Source organism: Balearica regulorum, chromosome 12, assembly GCF_011004875.1.
Source record: "Balearica regulorum gibbericeps isolate bBalReg1 chromosome 12, bBalReg1.pri, whole genome shotgun sequence".
Classification (NCBI taxonomy): domain Eukaryota; kingdom Metazoa; phylum Chordata; class Aves; order Gruiformes; family Gruidae; genus Balearica; species Balearica regulorum.
The window spans coordinates 9663096-9688685 of record NC_046195.1 but is presented as its reverse complement, the minus strand read 5'-3'; the positions used below and the strand labels follow the sequence as shown (position 1 = coordinate 9688685).

Genomic DNA, 25590 nt, shown 5'->3' with positions numbered 1-25590 from the left:
ATCTGCAGTGCACGTGGCCTGCTGGGCTGACGGAGTACGCAAGCAGATTGGCTGATTGTGTACCCGGGTTTGTTATGCACTTAGGGACACTCTGTTCCTAGGAAAAACTGAAAGGTTAAACAACAGATTAGAATAATTTAACTCTTCACATTGATAGAATTAAGATTTAGAAAATTGGGATCCCAGCAGCATTACCATATTGTATTATTACAAAACACATTATCTGCACCTATCTGACACTTGTATAGTTGCATTTACAGCTCCCACTTCAGGCTCCATTCCAAGAGAATCGCTCAGTCATTTACAGCCAAAGGAAAGTGAAAGTGTGGTTTAGAAGAACCAGCCACTCGGCTTGTTTTAGTTCATGAAGACAGCTATTGAGCGCAAATGAATAGTCAGGGCTTACTTTCCTTCTTGTCTTATTTTTGATTCTTACAATGACACCCACTAAAGAGCATAATTTTTTTTAATTGATTTTTTTAGGACTGCACGCTTTTTTAGATGTATATTAATTTTTTTCCTTTACCTTTCACTTCTTAAGAAGTTTTACTTAACACTCAAAACAATAGAGGGATCGTCCTTTCTCTTCGTTCATTTAGTTCTAGCACTTAATCCTACTTAACCATAGGAATAACGATGGATACATGTAAAGACATGTCAACCTCTGAGCAGTTAAATATTTGTTAAAAGGAAGATAAAACTTTTTTTGCTAATCTACTTAGTACTGTTTTCTAGAAATTTTTCTTCTCATTTAATCTCTGCAGTATTATTGTACAATTGCCTGTGACATCTAACGAGCAGTCTTGGTTTCTTTCATAGACAGCAACGGCATGCCATTCTCCACATTTTTCCAATCTAAATTTAGAACCATTGAAACATTTTTATGATACTATAAAACATATCCTCGATCTCTTCTGTACCCACACCTCCTGCAAAGTATCTTTCATGGACACGTAACGTTCATAATACTGGTAAGAAAGAATGACAAATGCCTTTTTTCACTTCATAAAGTACACTGGGACACGCGCTAGGGTGTTTTGCAAGTGTTAAAATAGAAGGTGTTTCTCAGACTCTCACACGTAGTGAATATTTGATGTACCGCGATTATAACAGGGTTTGCGTAATAACAAAGGTTGGAATAGGACCCGGGGTTAACTCACATGTAGCAGTACATGGAAATGTCTGTAAAAGATTCAGAAAGAATACCAAAAAATCTCAACACAATTCATCTGTACTAGAATTAGATGACTTGTTTGGGAGCACGGTGTGTAGTTAAAAGCAAACAAAAATTATGTATAAAATTACAGAATACTTGCAAGATACAGGTACTACTTATGAACAGGAGACACTCTGTACTTCAAACCCTGCGCAGGGCAAAGGACTATCCTGTAACATTAGCCTGCATTTCCTTAATATCCTATAGCTTTGTTTAATTTTCAGTTAAAAAAAAACCCACCACAAAAAACCTTAATGCGCAATCAAGACAGCTATAAAGAATGCAAAACTGTTCTTAAAGAGATTTATTAAAATAACTACTACACCATGTTATAACTCCCCACAACAACTGGACTCCCAGCTTCCCACACTCAGAAGCCAACACCTCATTTCAACCAAACATCATACACACCTTGACATCTTACCCGTACACAATTATTTTTCTCAGTTACTGGAAATACCAAAAGTGAATAGCTGATAACTTTACTGAAAACTGATTTATGACAGAGCTGCACTTACAAAGACAATTGACTACAGGTATTTGAAACACTAAAACTATACACAACAATTTGAGTATCTCTATTAATACAGATTTTCAGGGGGTTTTGCATAATTTAAATTCAGTGCCTGCTTGTTTAAAGTACTTCTCTTGGTTTATATACATATATATGGATGGCCATATTTCAGATATGTATACATTCTGTTACTTAAAGAATACGTATTTTACAGCAATATTTTACAAACCATAAGTTTGCCACAGTATTACTAGAGGAAGTCCATTTCTATGAAAGCTGTATATTCACAACATATCGTTGAAGTATATATTGCATTAATACTTCACTGTGCTTATAAACGTTAATATAGGTTATTTGTTTATTACTATGTCAAGGTTATTCATCATATGCAGTGTCAGAAAGCACAAGCTGACATCTCATATTGTCTGCTTCAAGGGCAAGACCAATGTGACCTTTGGCTCCTTTTTTTAAAAAGGATGAAATCATTCCAGAGGAATAATGCTGAACTGCACAGCTCCCTTTAAGAATCAATCTGCCATTTATGGTTTCCAATTTTCCATACTGTAGTATGGCTTGTTAAGATCTGATGGCTAATTTTCTCTTCAAAGTTTAGTGTTCTAAAATTCTAAAAAGAATTTTCTTATTGTAATGCCATTTATGCTTCCTATTTATTCACTATAAAATGAAAATTTCAAGTCATCAGTTGTTAATTTTGCCAGGGTCCTTCTTGATTCTGTTTGGGACTGAAATCATGCTGGCCAGTGATTTCCTAGATCTAGATCACATCTGTAATAAAAAATATTTTAGAAATATTTTGGTCTTTTAGTGTTTTTCTTTCCAGAATCTGTTATAATCTCCAAGAAAACCATCTTCATAATTATTGGCTTTTCTTGCTTTACAGATCTAAAATTCTCCCATATTGAACTGATAAATGTGTGCAGGCGAAGGGGGAGATACAGTTACTACTGAAAATATATTGAATATGTATATTGAATATATAAATAGTGAAGAGGAATCTATTCAAAAGAATAGGAGTGGTAGAAATGAGGGGTCATCTGTTAACGATGGAGCTCTGCCTTTAGCTGGCTCAGTACCACAACAGTGGAAAGTAGATGCGCAATTTGGAGCACGAATTAGCTGTGAAGCTACATGTGTTATTTCACAAGGATGACAAGGTATGCACATGGTCTTGAAGCATACATGCACTTGCACAGACAACTCTTCGAACTTCATCAGCCCCAAAGCGCATACATTTTTGGAGATTTAGGGATGAGATTCACATGAATTGGTAATTATATTATAAGTGCATGATACTGATTTCACTATAAAATTTGGCCAAGGAGAATGCAGCATTCTTTGACCTAGCTGATAAAAGGTCAGAAAGCAATTTTGAATAATAAATGAGACCTGCTGACCTCACGACCCAAGTCTGGCAGGGTCAGCAGCAGCCCTCTCACCAGATGCTGATGGCAGATATACAGACGCAGACAGCTCAACTAATGAGCTTCCTGGATAAGGGTTTTAGATCCAGTGACATTTAAGTGCTATGCAGTATATAAAATAAACTTACAAATAATCTGTGCCATAAAAAATTAAAGTGATATTTACAGTGAGGTGTAATATGACATACTTTGTAATCCTCACTGCAGCGATTATTTTACTGCTTCTCCTAGATGGCCTTTAACCACAAAATATACTACCTTGCTAACATTTCCTTTAAGGTCTTTTCTCTTCACGTTTATATGGATCCCATTCAGTGAATGTACTACAAAGAGGTATGCTTTGATAGTGCAGTTGTTTGGCACCTCATTTAATACAAGTCAACAAAAATTACTTTTAAGATAAGTGTAAATTTATTTTATTTAAATTCAAGCTAATTTATTCCTTTCTCAGTGAGTAAAAGACAAGCCTAGAGCGTGCAAGGCCAAGAATGATTTTCTCCCAATTGCTTCATCAACAGTTCCACTCCGAGTTACAAGTAGATGGTTCACGAAGAAGAGAGGGCAGTACACTAGAATTCATTCTCCCACCCGCCGTCAGATTTCACTGTAGAAATGGCCTAGGGTCACTGCTCCATTCTGGACCTTGGAAACCCTGAGTTTTGACTTCACCTTGGCTGCTAGAATTGAGCTCCACAAACTATCATCTCATTCCTCAGGTATGCTACAGCTGCTTGTATGAATTTGCAGGAATATATCTAAATGTTTGCTTATGTTTTGCATGAATTAGCAATGTAAGGCCAAATTTCTAAATATCATTGTTGGAGATTTTTTGACATCTGATTTGTAAGGAAAAATAACTGCTTGGACTCTCCTGATGTCTAAATGCTTCACTGTGAATACGATTAGCTACAGGAACTACAAAAGCCATAGGAGCTTTTCTATGTCTTTTTAAAGTCACCATATTTGCTTTTATGGAGGATGCCCTTCAGACACTGAAGTCTAGAGGCTACGTCAAAACTCTACAGAAAAGTTATTGTGCTCTACTCAATTCTGTATTACTTTGCATAAGCTAATTTTAACTTACATAGTAACTGGTGTTTAAGAACTTGGAAACTTTCAACATTTGGTCGAGATGGCAGAAAAAATGCCACCCCATTTCACTGAAGGGGAAGCAGAAGCATTGGGTATCATGAAAAAACATTTTCTTTCAAGCTTTTCAAAGCTTCGACCTTTCAGTATTAACTGCACATCTGCACATTCTTGAATTATGAGAAAGGATAAAGAAAAACAAATAGTTTACTTTTGCCAAACAGTTTGTAATTCTGTATGCTTCTGCAACATTCCTATTTATTTCCTCTTTAAACTAACCAGTTTTTAAAATTACGCTTATACAGAAGCCTGTTAAATTTTTCTCGCCTACCTGTAAGCTCTCCTGTATTTACGCCATATCTCTTCAGAGAGAGTTAACAGAAAAGAACACGACCTCCCCAAAAGGCCTCACAATCAATGTACATAACAACTTTGTAATATTTGCAGTGTTATTTACATTCTTCTTATACTTTCACGGGGTATCAGCTCTGAGTGCCACTATACAACTTGTGACTGAAATGTTACCCCCGACATTTATAGATAGCATTTACCTCCGCAGTGGTGACTGGCATACACCACGAGGGAGAGAGCATCTGTACCCTTCTGATCCAGGGGATGCCAGCAGTCATTTAGACCTTTTTATTCAGTGCTGATTAAGGAAGTCAGGTGACTACCCTCAAATTTATCACTGCCTCTAAAGACCTTGTAGCAGCCAATAGCTAGGGGAGCTAACGCAAGGAATTGTCTTGACCACGCGCCCTCCCTCTGCGCTTGCGAGGACTTTGCAAGGGGAATTACACACTGTCTCTACATAATCTATCCCAATTTTTCACTGAGTCAAGTGTGTGCCCAGAATACAATTTTGGGACTTCAGTACTGTAAGACACCAATTAAACTCATTGTTAGTGAACCCAGCTTCTAAATCTTAGTGCATTCATTTAGGGAACCAGTAACAGTAACCAGCTCCTGCGCTCCCAGCCTGCATGCAATTGAAATAAAATTTGATTATAAATAGATTAGATTATAAAAGTTGCTCAAAAATCTGTCTGTAGCTTTGCTTCATGTATTTAAGATAGCAGTAGCCTCCACAAGAGAAAGAATTTCTTACTGCATCCAGTGCAGCATTAAAATGTACTTAGTCGCTTTGATTTCTTTCCTGCCACTAGATAATACACGTATTTTTGCAAGTCTGCTAGATTTCCTTAAAAACATTACTTTGACTCTGCTTTACAATCAACGTGAGCTCTATAGTGAGCAACCAGTGTCTAATATGGAGTTGTGCTCCCCCATCCCGTGCCTTCATATTCCAAAGGCACATCTCTCTTCAAAAAGGAATATATCTGGGATCTTTGGAAAATACCTTAAAAAGAAAAAAATAACCAGCCAGATTATTTTATGATGGCTCTATTCTATGTCTATAAGAGTACAAGTAATTTTAGAAGTCAGAGTTGTTCGCAATGACTTTATACCCATTTTCCCCGAACAAGACCTGACAAGGCTGTGCACCAGTAGAAGCTTCTGCCTAGCAAAGCCATTACATAAATCAGCTGGGCTTATGTTAATTGTTTACTGGTGAATCAGAACATTGCCACCTGGAATTAGATTCACAGTTTTGAGATACATCTCTCAACCAACATCTGAAAATGCTTTAATCGGAGAGAGAGGAGGAGCTCAAGAGATCAGTCTAGTGGTATCACCTATAAGCCTAAATTCTATTTGGCTTTGCTCAGCAGAAGCAAAAAATGTGTACTACAGAGTGGATCTCACTAGGGGCTTGCAAGGGTATAAGTATGGGAAGAAGAAGTCAGAAAGGTTACTGTACCCAACCGGCACTGTAAATAACCAGAAATAATTCTCTTATAGAAAATCATCCCAGATAGGTCCTACACATTAGATTTGTTAAACAAATCTCCTAGCTGTGCTCTGAGGTACCCTCTGCTCCTGTGCCAGTCTAGTGACAGCTAACGCATGGTGGGCTGCTGTTTTCCACCGCTTGTCCTGCTTTTCATCCAGTACAACAATGCCATTCCATTTTACTTTTTATTCTGCACATTTATGCAGTGACACAGACAATGAGAACTGTCCCAATATATATTTTTCACTACATCCACCAAAGGATCCATTTTTAGTGTTACCTCTGTGCTTTAAATGAGGAATGTGTAAATTAGTACTGTCCAGTAAAAATCAACATGCTTTCCAGACTGTATAATATTTATTCTTCTTAACCTGGAATAGCATATTCCCAAAAGCAATTAACATGCCTTATACTCTTTATTCTACTAAAACCACTACAGAGAAAAGTAGAAAACTAGTTCTTCATTTTGGTATATTTTATGTAACTGAGACAAATTCAAAGTCTTAGTTGCCTGTTTTTAGCACAATTATGCTTCATAGGAGCCACATTCATATATCCCAGAACAGATTCTGCCAGCTGTGGCTTTTATTTACTATGAAGTAGTCATTTCACATACCCTTTTCCCCCTGAAAAGACTGTTTTACTTTGGTGCTGAATGTGTACTACAGTTTTTCAAGTTGCATGAACTAATCAGCTGAAAATTTTCTAAGTAGAACTTGCACTTTATCACAGTGATAAACTTACTGTAATCTTTTTTTTTATTTCAAAGGAACAGTTTTCTCTGCACATAAGCTCCAAGTTAAAACCCCAAACCATCAAGCTTTTACTTGCATTCCTTATCAGGACTTTAATTTACTACAACGCATTTTACATGCTTTTTGTCAAAAATCATCATACTTACTCATTAAACTGCACTTAACTTCAGTCTTTCAGATTTTGTAACATCAGTGCTAAAAACATGTGAGCTACAGAATTGTTTGTGGAGTTTGGGTCCAACTGCAAAAACTCTTCTGCTTCCCCATATTTTACATATTTGTCCCCATGTCCAATTTTTAACCTTTACCAACCTTGAAGTCCTTCTTATATTGTATCAGGAGTGAAGCTCATTTGCAGACAGCTGCAATATGAGTTTCCTCACCCTGCCCTGCCATTGACCTACAACCTGATCTAAAAGAACCACCTTCTTTCAGAGTGAGAAGTTATTCATTTGCCGTAATAGCTCTATTTTAGGCTTCCTCAGCAAAAACAGACAATTGTGCCCAAATAGCATGAGGGTTTGTGATACCAACCATTTTATATATACTGAAAAAACCACCAGAATGTTTCACTTGGGACTGGCTCACAAATGAGAGGCAAGAAAAGTTACATTTAACAATGGACTTTATGTACTTTGCTAAAAAAATTATTAGAAATCTATACTTCTTGTTCATACAGGTTCACTTTAATTTTATTCTTTATACTATACAGCTTATTCACTGAGTAAAATTTAGTTTTCTAGCAGACCACTGTATGCAGGGCAGCCTTCAAACGTTACAATTGCCAGAGAATAAATGAAAAAAGAGATAATCAGGGACCACGGAATAATAATTGGAAATAAATAAAATGTTTCTGATGAAAACAATTAGTCACAAGCATTACAAGTTGAAATTCAGTTCAGTGTTAAAGAGACAGTTTAGAAGCACATGGTACATTTATCACAGCTCCACAGACAAGTTATTGAGCTGTCTGTGAAAAAACAGAGCCAAACAGGAAAGCTTTCAGCAGAAAGCAGTGGTTGAGGTCCTTGATTGATAGAGTTAGATGATGCAAAGCTGTCTGATGGCCTTTCTGCAAAATAAAGTGAAGGAACTCAAGGTCTTTCATGACGATCTCTGACCACAGATGAACAGCTACTTTATTACAGCACAGATTGAGGTTGCACCTTAGTCCATATTCTGCCACTTTTGGATGCACACGGTTAACTTTACCAACAATCCACTGTGTTTAACATAAGTGTCTGCCATCTTTACAGCATTTTAAAAGGGACAGCAGGTTGCAGTAGTTAAAAGCTTTGCCTCCTTTCTATTTAACTGTGGTGACTGAAAAAACAATCAGTTTTATCGCAGGCTTCTTATTGCAACAATAGGGCTGATTGTTCAGGGAGAAGTTCCTCATTTAAAAGATACAGAAAACCCCATTGTGCATAACAGCCAAAATCTACCTGCTGTGCTGCTTCCCTTAGAAATGAAATTTACTTTTCCCAAAATGTAATCTCTGTCTTCCTAATGACTTCAGTGTGGTTCCATTCTTCACTGACATGATGCTACTGATTTGGTAGAATACATATTTGCAAAACCTGAGGATTATTACACTGCATTTGCTTTTAAGCAGAAACCAAATGCTTATCTCCATGTTTGTGATATCTAGGAAACATTCCTTTTAAGCAAAAGAGCCAACACTCTCCGACCAATATAAAGCATTTACAGTCACCTAAACAATCCTGACTTGTGTGGCACTATTAAATTCAGTTAAGAGCAGTGACTTCTCTTTACATTAGGAATCGAGGCTATTTTGTTCAGATTTTAAAAGGTATTTAGCTGCCTGCGATTCACACTGGCTGAGGCTGTACTGCCTTTTTAGTTTGAAACTCAACTTAGAGGCAAATGCTAAGACCCAGTCACTTCCAGACTCGGTACATGCCGGGCATGGGTTGTCCCGCTCCAGCCCATCCTTGTCACTGTTCTCACATAAGTCATAATGTGATGCAAACAAACCACAACATTTAAGATCAATGCATGGGCTCGAGCCCCATGTTATTCTCTGATATTAACCCAAGTAGAGGAGGCTAATGAGATTTTTCTTCACTGCTTAAATACCTAAACCCTGTTTACAGGGATTCTGACCCCCTCTCTTCACAAACTTCACTCTGGATACCTCAATGCAGTTCAAGGTGCTGGTTTTAACTTCTGCAGAGTACTTTCAAATAAAGATGGCCAGTATGTTTTCACTGTTATCCAAGTCAGAATAGTTGGAAAGAAGAAAGAAAAGATGTGAGGACTACAAGTGTTTATCCTGTAAACATTTTCACATTGACTGACAGTTCTGGTTTTAGAAAGCCAAGAAATTCCACAAAGAATTTTTCAGAGTATATGAGTTTGAGACTGTGCCCTATTTTTAAGTTCCTATTACATTCCTAGCACATGGGGTTGCTAAAGCAACTTTCCAGAAGTTGCTCTCATTCACTCTCATCAACCCTCCTTTGAAGAAAAATGTGTTTTCAGACATTTAAAGTTCCTTTTCCTTAATTACAGGTCTGTCTCTCAGATTGACAAGGCCAAAGTAGTGGCCTGGACTATCTGAGTGTTGTAGGTCCCTTCCAACTAAACTATTCTAGTCTAGGGCATTTTATATTTGAAATGTTTTTGCTCATCTTCGCATTCATTGGTATACTTCAATTCGTGTACTCTCTCAGCTGTAGTGCTCCAGTGTGAGTGCAAGGGTTTAAGTGGGAGCATCCTCATATCGGAACAAGTCACAGTAAAGCCCACTACGCTTATCTCTCCCCAGGAGGTGCCCCAGTAAGCAACAAAAGTATCAGCAGCTGCAAAAAGCACAGTTCGAACGTGGACAGGTTCATGTGTTCAGGCAATGTCTGAAAGAATTATTCAGTTTTCTAATAATTTCTGTTCTGTAGATGAGCCTTAGTATCAACACATTTCCTCCCCATCTCTTTGACAGTCTTGCTTTTAAAGTCAGTGTTAATCACTGCTCCTCAAACTCTCTTCCTCAGAATAGCTTTTTCTTTCCATTACCTTAGTTTAATATTTACTTTAGAGGCTGCTGCCTAAATTGTCTCTGCTTATGGAATTCAGTGTCTCAGCTATCAAAAGACTGACGAGAAGAAGCCTACCTTGAAATTCCGACTTTGGAGTGGCTAGCTTTCAAATTATTTTTTTTTTTAAAGTATTTTTACTAGCACTTCTCATTAACTGCACACTTCAGATATGAAAAATGTATTTATTGTTGTGTTAGGCCACAGACACCTAAACAGTTCAATATAACAACTGTGAAACCAGTAACTGATCAAGTAAGGCAAAGAAGTTGGAAAAAAATTTAAAAATAACAAAATAGCTGCCAGAATTTAGTGTTCAAAATAAAAATATCTGTTACTTCAGAAAAATATTCTGTAACTCTATGAGTTATTTAATCAAAGTGCATGCAGTAGCTGTGTTTTTTAATTAGAAAATGCATACACAAAAATATGTTCATTAATGATAGGCTACATGAGCATTTTACAAGGTTTGAATTCACAGAACTGCCTAGCTTCTTTTTCATGGTTGATGTGGCATATAGATTCTTTGGTCTATGTATTCAGATTTCAACTCGGTTATTTTACCACAAAAAAAATACCCATTTATAACAATAACATGCACCAGTAGCAGTTTTAAATTATAACATTTTAAATACCTCACTTGATATTATTTGGTTAGATTCATTCCGACTGATGGTATACATGCTGGAAAGTTTTATGCAAAATGAGATTTAGAGTATCATCTAGGATTTTCCTCCTGTATCGTAAACAACTCCTTCCCACAGTAAACCTGACAAAAGGGAAGATGCCCTCAATTGCCTGGGTTAGATACACAGACACTCTCAACTGCCTGGTCCAATGGAATCGAGGAAAATGAAAATAACATTGACTGCTATCAGTAGAGACAGACATTGGGAAATAAAAAAATATTTCTGTCTTAAATTTTAAACTGATGTTTCTAACCACAAAATTTTAGACAAACTTCTAGAGCATTTAAATTATTTCAAAGTGGCATTTTTCTCTGATTAATATTGGGAACACTATGTTTTGACATCCTAAAGGCAGAACTCTGAGAAGGATTGCATTATTACATCTTTCTGTTGCATAAGTTCAAACTTGAAAGGAAAACCCTTTAAAAACAAAACAGAATGTCTGGTTCATATAAATAAAGGTGTTTTAAAAACCTGTATTGACTTTTCCATGTTATTAAGCTTTTTAGATGAATCCAGTTGTTAAATGGTTGTTCTAGTAACTGGCCTGTCATCTGGAAACGTTCTTAGATTGTTTTTTTGACACAATGTCCCTGCAGAAAGTTGGGCAGTGTGACATAAAGAGCACAGGTTTACCTATCACGCTGATTACTTGATGTAATAGTAAGCAAGCTTAAGTGAACTGTGTGTCTTCAATCTTTCCAATCACTTAGGGATGGGCACCAGAGGATACCATCCATCATCCATGGCCTGAAACATATGGTACATCAGCAATCTTAGGCTGACCTAAATGATAGTAAAAGCTGCTACGCTGTTCACAATAAGAAATTGTTGTCCACTGAATTACAGGTTTGTGATTAGATTGCTAACATGGCCAACTTGATGTATAAGTGAAGTGTCCAGGAAAGATATTCCCTAGGATCCTTTGAAGATTAATTTATACCCTTGAAATGTGCACCAATCACAGAATGAAAAAATATGTCAAGATATTTTTCTTGCGAACAAAAAACCCACTGCAGTGGTAACGGCTATTAATTTATTTTTGGCAGTTTCAGCCAACAGAATTCAATAAACAAGGTTCTTAAAGGTTTTTGTTTTGTTGCAGGGCTTTTACTGCTTGACTCCTAAAAGCAGAGCACTACAACTATATCTTTTATAAGAGGGACAGTTCCCCCTCACAATCTACTCTACAATCTCATATAGAACTGTAAATATCACACACAGACAGCTAGAAAAATACTGAAAATTCTTCATTTTGTATTATTATATTCAAATTTAATGGATCTATGAATATAATACAATATTAAGTATCTATTTTTAACTTAGAAAATGTACTGTAATATATCTGACCACTGATCCCAAAATTATCAACCTTGCTTCTCCATCCAGTAAATTATGCTCAACATGTTATTCATCAATTTAGGAAAAATGCATCCACATCACACAGGTTCAAACTGCAATATCAACTTTGCTGGGATTTGGGAGGGGAAGGGGGGGGTTATTATTCCAGAGCAGCCCTACCCCTTAAATCCTCTTGAGGTAGTAGAACACAAATGGTGAAAGGCATAGCACAGTCAAAGAATGAGAAGGAACACTGCTTTACAATGTCTGTGGGCTATATTAGACCATAACTAAAACCCAGCATACATTTGTGCTGACCATTCAAGACCCTTCACAAAACCCAGCGTACTCCAGGCTGAAGGAAATTACTCCCTTATAAGCCATGGAACATTAGAGAAATTGTTTTGCAAATATGGCTGCTACATACAATTATCACAAGATGATTGGGAACAATGGTTCTCTCTGCCCTGTCCACCAGTCTATTATTTTTTGTGACGTGCCTTGCTGTCCCCATACACGAGGTAGACCTGCTTGCTATGCCTGTTAGATTAGCTCTTCTACTGATGCTTTAGCTCTATTTCTAGTGTGCTTGTCACTGACATAAGTCCTTAGCCACCGACAAGTCCTACTTTAAAACATTCCTAACCATGCAACTAAATGATTAAATTTCATTACAGAAAAGCACAGTTTTACACTCATGATTTTTTTTACTATTCCTTAATATAATCTATTGCCAGCAGTGTAATTCATATACTATACTATATATCATACCTTGACATGGATAACAATGGTCACTAGTGAAAGGGGCTCCTTTTGAACCTTCCAAGAGGCACATACTAATTAACGAATTCTTTCCTGTGGGTTCAGGATGGCCTTAATCTGCTAAGATTATCTGGGACACACCTATTTGAAAGATCTTCCTAACTTACATAAAAATGCTGCTCTTTCTGAAAACACAAATTAAACCCAGTGCCTGCTTAACTTGCATAACCATAAAAAACCTAGATTGTCTTTTCAGTCAAGACAAAGATTTATGTTCATTGTCAGAATTAAACTCTCCACTCTGGCAAGATGCAAAATCTTGAAGCACTCCATTTCCAAAAGAAACAGAAAATTTAGTAATAGAACATTACCAGTACATAAAACCGAGCAGGCATGCTTTAGTTATGTCAGATATACTTTGTTTCTTTTTAAATTTACTTCAGAAGCTTAAGGAAAAAAGGAAAGGAGAAAGGAAATCCAAAACCTATCCTTACATAAGGGTGGTAGAGAAGAAAAGAATACACAGACCAGCTATTAATTATTCTACAGAAAATGTCTCTTGGTTTCAGGTTCCTGCTTCACCCTCTTCACTAGGCTATCTGAGCATCTTCTAGTAGTGCAGCAGGGGATGTGACTAACATCCATCATATGAGAACAATACAGGCACCTGGTCTTTAGGGAATTAGTGATAGGTATCTTAAATGTGATACAAGTTGAATTTTTTCCAAGAGTAAGGGGGAAAAATTATCTTCTGCTGATACACTTCGAATTTGAGAGAAAAAAATCCTTAGACTTTATGGAAAGGTTTCTGTATTCATTAACATTTGAATCGTCACCTTTATTAGTAAGTATAATTGAAGAACTAAAATATAATGGTGAAGCAAGATAGGATACCTGGTGGATATAACTTTGGGCCTTAAAATAAGCATAGGCTGAAACACTAAATATGAAGTAGGCATGAGAGGAGAAAATACTGAACAAAATACTTACTACATTTCAGCATTTAGAAGTCATCTTGTGCTGATTAGTTCTATGTACCATTCAAATATGAAATACTATTTCTATTAATGTTTATCTGCTTTGAAACAACAGTGACCTCATCTTTATATAAAAAGCAAAATAGCTTCTTAATTACATAAGAGACATGAAATACAAATGGATGTACAAAGACTTCTAAAAACGTGTGAAGGTGCAGAAGTGCACACGGATGAACACATTCTCCATCCTGAAGTTTAACAGTTCTGTTGATATACATGCTACATAGTGAGGGATATATATGTACTTCCAACTGGTTCAGTATTTTCTTGATAAGCTTGATAGTCAAAAAAAGCTTCTTTTGAGTTATTTCCCTTTTTTGTTTGCTGAGGCAGATGTCTTGCTCTCCTAGTATTAGAGACAAGCACTATTCAGTTGTGTTGGTCTGCTGCGTAAGTGTTAGCTAGGCTCTCAACTTTGATACTAATAATGAAGACTTGTATAAATAGTTATACCTTTCAGTGTTTTTCACAAATCTTACTGAAAATTATTAGCAGTAGAAGTAGTCTCTTTCTGCAAGATTCAAAATTGGGATGTATGTAGTCACTTGCTTTACATATCCAAAAAAATTAAATAAATCACATAAATACGATCACGTAAGAGACAACAAAAGCATGGGAAAAATTAACTGCACACTGCAAATTGATCTGGCTTCCCAACAGCCCAAGACAATACAAGCCAGAGCTAACTGCAATCAAAACTTCTCAGCAAGATGTTATTCCCCACAATAAGCAAAAGCCAGGCAACAGAGCCCAAAGAAAAAAACACTGCCAAACTCTTGGAAAACTTTTCCAAGCCAGGCAGAAGTATTACCACACAATATGGAGAAGAAAACTCTTCTACCATGGGATCATCCCCTTGATCCATCCTTTTCTGAACCACTCCTTTCTCAGAAAGGCATCCAGCTCTCCAATCCTATGACTATTTAAGTCTTTCCTAACCTTTGTGTACCCATAACACTGTACATGAACATCATACAGCAGAGAAATTTTATAGGAAAAAATTAATAAAAATTGTATCAGGAGGCTGGAGATTACAGAACACAAATATTGCCCAGAAAAAATTCCTGATGGAGTGTTGTTATAAATATAAACAAGGAATTCTGATACTGTGTTGTTCTGCTCTATGGCTGTTCCAGCACCAATAATGAAGTACACACAGAAGAACTTTCCCTGCACCCCCCATCTGCTTCTCATAATAGACCCGTAAGAGAAACTCTCCAGCTTTGCAAGAATTATTAGCGCTAAAAATTCTAGAGAAAGTTTTAAAATATTCTCTCTTTTTTCTGCTTTACTCACAAGCTTTTCCAGAAGCTGGGTGAGCGGAAAAAGGACAAAGTGAAGCAGGGAAACACCGTTGAGGCCTGTGGGTTACTTAGTGTGGACAATGGGCAGGGTAGAGTCTGAGCAGTCAAAGATTCTGAGTATTGCTAAGTTAAAATAGCAGAAGGACAAACTTCAAAACATAAGCTAATCAGGGTAAAAAACAATAGATTTTGTTCCCTCTACCTTTTTAGATGAAATTAAGACTCATTTTATACAGACATCACTTGATGAAAAGAAAATATGACACAAGAAATTAAAACATTATCTTGTAACTAACCCACCTATTTCCCATGGTGTGTTTACCTCACTTCCTGCTCTAAGGGACCATCAGGAGGCTTATTTGACCCATGGCTCTGTACATTAAAGTAGTCATAAAAAAAGCAGGGTTCCAACTAAACTGTAAGGATTACAAATTTTATGCTATTAACCAGTCTGAAGACTGTGTTTGACTAAGAATAACAATATAGGCAGAGACACATTCAGAATAAGGAATCAAGATGTGACAAGGAAGTGGCTCTTCAAAAAACCAGAAGACAGAGGAGGCTAGGCTTCCTCCAAAAAAAGCTGGGGACACTGCTTGAAACACAGAGTACTCGCAGTTCCTTCACTTGTTATTTTGAAGCCCCAAAGAGAACCAGCTTTCAAATCTTTGAAAGACTTGTGTTATACTTTGCCTGTACCAAATGAACATCTAAAACAGTAAAGACTAAACATGAACCAATGGTAATTTTATGTCTGTATTAACAGCCCCCCCCCCCCCCGCCAAGTGTTTACTTTTAAAGATCTAAATAAGAGGTATATTATAGATTCTTCCCATTCAGTAAACATAGAAAAAAGCACATACAAAACAAAAATGTACAAACTATATTGTGCATTTGAATTTAGAATACATGTCATCCTTGCTGCCTCCTTGACCAGTGAATCTTGTCCTTCCTAATGTTTTGGAGGAGTCTGAGATGGCGCCTGTACAATTTGATTTTGTGTAAAAATACACACCAAATCTGATTTCTGCTACATTAAGGAGTTCTCTGGTAAAATATATGACGCATGGAATGAAATAAGCTGTAGTTCTAGAACAAGTCTTTAAGCTTACTTCCTTTAGTACTTGACCACTAATATTAAAGACTACTGGATCAAAATACAGTTTTAATTGGATATCCAGGACATGATACAGTGGTATAGCTAAACCACAGGTTAGATGCTAAAATATAACATTGATTTGTATTCTTTTACTGGAAATATTTGTAATATGAAACTAGAATATAATACACTCATTTTTAATGCATATTCAGTACAGAGGAAGGCTACTGCTGCCACCAGTTTATACTTGAAGTCCATTCATCAGACAAACACTATATTAATTGGTTTGCTGTTTCACAGACTAAAATGAGATTACAGATGAATCTAATTCTCATTAGTAGTGATGAAATGCTGATTATACAATCATTTCTTGCATGGCTTATTGCTAATGCGTGCACACACAAAACTGACCTGCCAAAGAACTTTTTAAAACAGTCTGAAGTCTAAAAGTTTAATGAATTCTGTTATGCACATGAACTTGTCCAACAGCACAAAACTTGAGTTCCATCTAGAAAACTTTCTGTTCTTATTAGCTGAAATGTTTGCACTAAGAACAGAGTGGACAGAGAAAGGAAATTTTATTTTGAAGATAATTTTTAACATTCTTGTTCCTGAGGAAAAAGAGGAAGTGGCAGATGGGAATGTAAAGGAATAGAACAGCCTGGAAGAATCCAGGTGGAAGATGTAACAAGCAACAGGAGAGGGTTAGGCTGGAAAAATGTGAGTGATGCCAGACAGGAAGATATCTGAAGCCAAAAGTCAAATCAGTTGAAAAGTAACAACTGCAAGAAAATATGATTGTATGTTTGGTTCAGATGTTGCTCTAAAACTAAAATTAAAGTTTGGAAATACTTCAAAGCACAGGCTACACAGTAAGAGGGACAGTTTAGATCAATTTAATTTCACATACTCTGTGTTTTAATCACAGATACTGTAACACTCAGAAGGACATTTCAGTTTATACATTTTGGAGGATCCATGTATGAAGAGAATTCCTGAAGTGTAAGATTTCTTCATGTCAACATTCTCATTTTTAGCAAAACCTAGGCTTACCTCATGACAACGGTGGTCTGATTCAGATTTCAGCTTATATGAACAGGACTGTACTTTGACCTAACTAGATCAGCTCTCACTACATTTTGTAAACACAATTTTGGTATAATGTAGTAGTTCTTGAAAAGAGTTTAGGGTCAGTTCATGGAAATGTAATTTCATCACTACTAATCTATTAGTCCTGTTGCACTTTTTGTCCAGCGGAAACATAAGCTCTGGAGACATACTCTACATCTTCATATGCCAAACTGAAGATATTTAATCTCGATAACCTTGAAAAATAGAACTAGTCTGAGAAAGCAGCAGGAAGTACTATTGGTTCCTCTAAAGTAAAAAAGTCTTTAAAAAGCCTACATAGGGTAAATCATCTTTGGTTCCTTCAAATATCTGCATATTAATAAAAGTCAGTAAAATTTGTGGCTTTAACAAATAGGTTATAAAACTAACACGAACCCTTCACTTGCTTTCCTTTAGCATATCTGTCATTATGAAAGATGATGCTTATTGTCATCTTATTGTCTTTGCTTTTCTTCCAGACAACTGATTTGTCTTTTTTCTTTCATGCGATTTGAATGTGCTAAAAAAGGAGCATTGTCTCTTATTCTTTTCAAAACCCACACTGCTGGTATACATGGGTTCTTAACTGCTTGTGCATTTAATGTCTCTTCTCAATTTCTTTCAATCCAAAATCATGCACACTGTCAAAATTTCCTCATTTCCTAGTTCCAACTAATCTCAATAACCTTTATCACACCAGAACTGGGATCAAATTCTATTCTTGAATTTTTAATCAGCAACCAGTTTCCTGGTTGTGATTTTCATTGGAAAACTGGTAACCGTTTGTACGTTTTCACATTGCCATGCTTCTATTATAATATTTTTCCTCAGTTTTCATAGACTTTTTGGTTTTTACTTCCAGTTCCTTTGTATCCCATTCTCCTCTTTTCTTTAGTCTGTTCTTTTATCAGAAATCCTCCAATGAGGTGTTTTTGTTCTTGTTTCTCCCTGTGCTTGACTTAATCCCTGATTGTACAAGTAGTCAATCCACAAGAGAAGAGAGTTTTCCTAAGAGCTGCAATGATAGCTTTCATTTTCTGGTTATGTCATTTCTAGGACTCCAGCACATTTTTCTGGACACCTTTTTCCAGATTTTGCTTGATTCATGTTGGGTATGGAACCCAGCCACAGCAAAGCAGGCAGTTTCAAAGATTGAATACGTCACATACATCACAAGTCCAAATCCAAACTTGAAACTAACACAGTAAGGAAATGTAAAGATATGAGGTCGGATATACATTTGTCTGAATTTAAAATATTAAGACAAATTAATTCTTCAGATGTTGTTAAAGTTTTCTGGGCATGTATTTCACCAGAACACAAACAAATTATATTAATGTGGTTACAGTAAAGAAGAGCATCAATGCATTTTACACTCCTAAAAGTCATTTCCCCACCAGTTGCGCAACAAAGGACAACTTTTCATTGAAGTCTTGTGTAATCTTTGTGGTATCAATGGTCCAAATAGACTAATGCTCAGAGTCAGGGTTGTCATCTTTGTTTAAATACAGAGTCAGAATGTATATTTGGACTAATATGAAAAGGCAGTAGGTTGTAGCAAGATGACAATATGAAAGAAAATATCAGACACAGAACAACCCTTCTCCTTATCTGCACTTCCTTGACAAAACCTTAAGACTTCGCAGGCAGGCAAGAAGATTCATTTGCTATACAGAAAGACACTGCCACAGAATGACTTTCTAAGAGTTGACATTAAGAAGTTGTCTGCAACTGCACAGATTTCTGAAACCCAGACAATAGAAGTGTTTGAAACCCTCTGCTGCAGGTCACTACACTTTTCTAGTGAACAGAAGCTGTTCTATCCCGCCTTTCATTGATTTACCATTACTGAATGGATTCCTCATTTTAACAAAACATATTGTTATATTCTAGATAAGTCCTTGACAATTCTTTACACTAACCTATGGAATTCAATTGCCACCATTAATTTCACTCTGGTATTTATCAACAGAAGTTTTTTTCCTGCAAGAACCAATTTATTTAATTGAATAGTTTAAAGAGCTCCAAAACCACATACAAAAGATGAGGTTATACCTAATAGCTTTCAAATATACTTAAAAGCTTGAATCATTAGCAGTTTCTTAAACTAGGAATTTTTAAGTGCAAACCCGAATTTATTGCAAGCTAGTCTTAATGGTGTGATTTTTCACATTTAAATTTTTCACAAATCTAAGAGGTGGTTAAAATAATACTCTGTACTTAGGAATAAAGCCTATACTTTATGCTTTCCTTTCACTTTCCAGTTTTTGGCATTCCTGGAACATCACATACCTCAATTCCTCAATTTAATATCTGAGCATGAACATCTTAAGAGAATTGTGAGGATGTGTTTAAAAGGTAGATAAATCCAGTTCTCCACATTTTGCAAAAAAATGAGGCACACAATTTCAGAAATTATATGCTATAATGGTGTTTCAGATAAGATAGTTTTGCCTTCCTAAGCATTGGAAGAATAGGCATCCAACGATGGCACACAGGAAACTGCTTTGGTGCAGTAGCTAAAAGGAGATCAGATCACAACACACACCAGGTGAGGCAATCTCATTTCTAACTCTTACACTTGCAAATATTTTGAGATCTCCATGAGAAGTGAAACAATTGCTGTAAATGACTCACTTCAGAATGCCTTAAGGATAAGGAATGCATTATTGTTGAGGAAGGTGTGGGTTCAAATCAGCTACAGGAGGGCCTATCCAATTTCTTTGTATCCAGTCACTGGGCTATTGAATGAAAACAGCGGTATTCCCACTATTTTTCCTTCAAAGTAGTTCTGCACATGGCTGGGTATGGACTTGGTATGTGTGTCATAAGATAAAATACTACAAATGAAAAATGAATAAAGAATACCAAACTTAGTTGTTCTTAGTTTATGCAAATAAAAATGGATATATTCTTAAGATATTAAAAGCACTGCCTCTAACTCACATGGCAGTGGAAAACAATACCACATTGACAACTTACTAAATGGTACCAATAACCTGAGATCAGCGTTCAGGAAAAAGGCAAGAAGGGATCTACTTTTTCACAACTATGATGAATGTCAAAAAAATTAGGGAAAAACTCAGCTTCTTTGAAGAACTGAAGAAAAGCTTGCAGAAATCAATGGTAAGATTGCTGTCAATATGTTTGGAACAGGTCTCTGTCTAACAAAGAAATTGCAACTGTTTGCATCTGTATTTTCTTTTAGCAACAATGGGAGAACATACTAGGACAGAACATAGTTAACCCTTTCTCTGGCATGCTTTACGTGAATAGCATTTTTAATTCCTTATCTTTGTTTCTGGAAAAATATATTATGGTGGGGTTTTTTTGGTTTGGTTTGTTGGGGTTTTTGTTTGTTTTAAATTCAATTAACAAACAATTCTGTCTGTATGGAACTACAGAGAAAAATATGGCATTTCAATTATTTGGCAAGTGAAGCTGCTGTCTAAATGCTGTCAGCCTTAACCATGAAGTAAGGATACAACAGCTTCCTAAGGAGTAAGGAGTTTTCTGAAAAAAAAACCCAACTATATACTATAAACTTTAAAGATAATAAAAGCTAAAGGTCAAATCCTGAAAGTTCTGTTTGTCTTTTGAAAGAAAACTCTATTGACTCCAGTGGAAATTTGTTGAGTTAAACAAGGTTAAACATCTCCAGATCAAATCTATTCATTCCAATTAAACAAAAATGCAATACAATGATGATGGCAGCCAAGATTCAGATACTTTTACTTTGGGTCAGAGTGCATGATCCCAGTCTTGAATTATGACTTAAAAACCTGAAACAATATTTAACCTTTACCTTGATGTCACACAAGATGACAGCTACTGTGCAACTCAAATACAGAGTATTCAATATGATAGAAGATAACATACCTATCAGATGAATTACTAAATCCAGACATAATTACTTGTCTTAGTAATTACACTGTTTGTAGACTTACTCCTGGATTGGTTTTTAATAATTTCAGCATATCATTACATGCTACAAATAGTTTTACTCTAACTTATTAGAAATCAAATTTTTTTTTCAATTCTGGATAAACCCACCAAGTTTTGCAGTGCCTATTAGACAACAATACAAACCAAAAGAAGAATTTTTGTGCTATTTACATAGTGTGATAAATAATGCAACAAGCTAAAACATGAATGGAAATGAGAATAAAAAGCTAACGTATTTAATACACATAGTGTAACATCTCTTTCCCAGTCTTCCTGTGCATTTTCTGCCTGTCCCAGAATACATTAAACTGCTGAAGAATGATGTGTCAAAAGAAATCTACTCTGCTTTACAGGATATATTTATGTAGTTCAGATCATGAAGTATAAAAAAAGTCCTAGCCAGTATAAATGAATATGAATACTGTGCTCATACTAGGCAAAGCAATTTTCTAGTTGTTTGTTGAATAACCTTCAAATAATAGGGTTAAGAACAAATGACAGTAAAAAAATCTTTTACTAGACATACAAACAACCAAATCTCCTTTTCAGAGAGTGGAAAGCTGAAGTAACTGCCCCCTGAATTCATAGCTTGTGTGAACCTTAATACTTAATTAGCATTAAACAACAATTGACTATTAGACTCTTGTAATCATTCCAGCACACTCTACATAAGAGAAATGGTTTTTCATCTAGTATAGGATTTGAAACAAATTCAAAGACCTAAACACATCTGAAGTTTGTAGATACCTGCATTTGCAACTTATATTAGTCTCATTTTTGTTATAACCCATGTCAAAACACCACATTGAAATACATCCTGAAAATTGAGGAGATTTGAAGTCAAATCCATATATGAACTGGGGATGTTCTGCTTCCAATGCATCTTGTCCCAAACCACATAAAAATGAAATGATTCAAAGCAATCTTCAGTGTAAGCAAAGTGTAAACTCATATATGACAATTATTCAAAGTGTTTGAGTTTCACTATATTCCAGCAGTCCAAATTACAGAAGCACCATTTTGTTTCATGGCCTGAAGCCACAAAGTATCACTGATCATTTTTAGTACCCTGGAACAAGCAGATTGGTAACAAATTTTCATGACAGACACACACACTCAATGAGATTATAAATTAGTTTCCCAAGAGAAGGCTCACTAATAAGATTGGATCTAAAATTTAGGTCACTTAATTTTAAGACTCAGCTAATGGGCTAAAAAAAAAGAGTATAACTTCATAACATAAATTCAGGTTCAATCTTTTTTACCATAAACATTAGCACCATTGTAAAGTTGCAAAGAGTAAGCTTCTTGTAAAATGAAATGATCTAATTGTAAAATGCATTTGATATCTCCTTGCAGGGAAATTATTTCTAAAAGAAAAATAAAATATTCTGTATTACATTATGAAGTTATAAATTTAAGCAATTAATTTTTAGTGCTGTATAAGTTCTGATGTCATTGAAAAGATAAATTTCTAAACCTTCTTTTCAATATGATTTACTGATTCTATTTCAAACGCACTGCTTCCGTTATTTGCAAATGTATTTGCAATACCAGAACTACCCTACAATCAAAGAAACTTCACCTTTTCTTTTTTAATGTTCAGAGAGCACAAAAGTCCTTCAACTCCTTGACAATCCTAGGAGAAAACTCATAGCCTGATAAGGTCAGAAATGGGCCACTTGGCTTGTCTTACACAGAAATAATGTATGATGAACTCATACTCCTAACTTGCTCTGAGTACTAGAGAAAGTTCTTCTAAAAGAATATACCAATAAATTTTCCACCTACATGGCAAAGAAACATTTTTAACGTATTGCAAATCCCTCTCCCTCAGTCTTTGGCAGCAGCCACAACGTACCATTTCCATTCTCTACTATGGCCAATGACTCTCTGCAGATTGTCGTCTTTCTCAAGGGATTCATAGTCCTTTGAACTTCTGCCAGCAGCACCGCTTGTATTGCCTCAATAATCTGTCATAAATGCAAGTTATTATTGGACAATATCAGTACTGCAATTATTTAAACATTTGACAATTTTAAATAACTACTACAAAATTTTAAAGTTGTTCCAACGAATGTCATTAGAAAGTCAACACTTATCAATACCTTTCAGTGTTAATCATGTGTGTCTACATACATATTGAGAAATAAATGTTAAGTGGATAGCAATAAGATGGTGCAGCTTGTCAATCTTGACTGCTTCCCACTAAGCATTCATTTTCTTTAATTTCAAAAGCAGAATCAGTCATCTACTGCCTCCTTGTTTTCAAGGAGTCATGACAATATATTTTAGTAAAGCACATGGTGATAACAGCTAATAAGAAATAGCTTCATTTTTTTGTGTGTGCAAAAGTGCTTCATAGACTGAATATGGACCTTGTATTTAGATTTTTTTTTTTTAGATTTTTTGGTGTCTACTGGCTCTCTGAAAAGCTTAAAGAATGTTTTGTTATTAGTGGTAATCCTCTATTCTTCTAGCTCAAACATGAAAATACTGTATATTTTATCTAAAACAAAGAGAAATACCATTCCTGAAATTCCTCTTATCCTAAAGGAACATCTGTTGGAATTATGAACAGGCTATAAATGGCACTTGCAATAGCTGATGCGCTACGTACGGGTGTTAAGACAATGCAGTCCGGAGACTGTATGACAGAGTTACTTTCCTTTTTACTTTAGCAGAGAAGCCCCAGGAGAATTGAGAAAGTTTAAAGACCTAAGGTGTTTATAAAGCACACGAAGACAATGTCCACACAATGGACCCAAATCCTTAGTCTAAATTTCAGCATGGTGCAGAATAGCAGCATGCATACCTTCTCTTCATCTGGTATTCCCTTCAGGCAGGAAATACAATTTGTCCCCCTCAGGAAAGTATTTGTTCTCAAGTACAAGAAATTTCCTGAAAGACAGAGAGAATCTAAAGTTTCCAGGACAGTGTACTCCACCTCAACTTAAATATGAGTTTAAAATGAATATGTAAATTTAAATTTTAAGTTAAATGTTTATATTATAAACATTTTATGTTTGTATGATTTCTATTATAAACAATCTAGGAAAAATATTTAGGTTTTATATGAATTGAAGTTGATATGCAGGCTCCCTCAGACTGCCTGGAAGAGAGACAGTTTCATCTCACTAATCAAGTACAGTGAATTCGTGGGCTGTACTCAATCACATTTCTATCTGCCCTTGTAAATTCAAATCATTAAGCAGAACAAAGGCTGTAGGTGTCCTTTGTGACAAAAATCCTTTATTGCAGCCAAGTATACTATAGTCAGGTCCACAGTGTGAAAGTTCACAGCAAGTGAACCCAGCCCTAGGTGTTTTGACATAGCACAAACCTTCATCTTGTTATAATAGCACTTTATTTTACAGGGCAAACCAAAGGCAGTCTCCAATTCCTCACACCCATACAGCCCTGAGCTTTGGGGATTACAGATCCTGACTTTACAGCAGACTCTTACAATATATCAACAATAATTAAGAGAGAGAAAGAAACACAGACATGTCATTGTCCTGGGAAAAAATTTGACAAAAAAACCCATTCTTGCAGAGGTACACAAAAGAATTGCACACATTACGTGTTTCTCATGGTGTTCTGATCTGGTAAGAGCCTGTCGCTAATCTGGATCAGATATTCATTACGTGTGCCATTGCTGTGTATGCCAGCCAGCATTCATAACATGTAATTTCCTCTAACATCTTAAAATCAAATAAACTGTAGCAAATGGCACAACATGATACTGTAGAGGCACCTGCACATCTCTGCATGCTACTTGCCTGTCACTTTGTTGAATCCACATTTCCACAGCGCTCAGTGTGGTTTCACATGTTTAGTTTTGTCCTCTCGCTGCATCTTCCCCAAGAATTCATGTGCCTCATCTATCATTATAATCAAGTTTAAAACCCTCCAGAAGCTTTGCCTGTTTCTGACACAAAACAAATCTATGAGCCCCTTTCATTTTCTCTGATAGTTTCCACTTTAGTGTCCTTCTGGATTACATACACCTTGGCTGTCTCGTTGGCTACTAATGTGTTAAAATTTTGCCCATTATTGTAACCACTGTTGTAAACACTAGCTGCTTTTTAGTTGAGATTGTGAAACATGACAAATTATGCTTTTTCTATGCCTGAGAAAGTATAAATACCATATGTCCAACGATAAATACCGATATTAAGGAGTGAAAGGTAATGCTGCCGCAGAGCTAAGCAAATACTAAAAAACAAATCAAAGACAACTGAAGAAAAGTTGAGGCAAGCTGTACTGTTACATATATACTAAGTTACACCAGCCTTCCTTTCTACGCTTTATCAATTACTTCTAAGGATTACTATTCTCTTTATAACGAGTGGGTCTAAGGAGAGAAGTCAATA

General features: G+C 35.9%; 1 protein-coding gene across 5 annotated transcripts in view; it reads right to left on the bottom strand.

The window, feature by feature from the left end:
* Positions 1-25590, bottom strand: part of WDR72 (WD repeat domain 72) — a 105829-nt gene that overhangs the window by 19822 nt on the left and 60417 nt on the right. For all 5 annotated transcript variants that reach the window (XM_010311983.2, XM_075764721.1, XM_075764719.1 and 2 more), the window contains one exon: positions 23076-23187. In XM_010311983.2, the coding sequence (XP_010310285.1) occupies positions 23076-23187 (112 nt within the window). The remainder of the gene's footprint in view (positions 1-23075; positions 23188-25590) is intronic.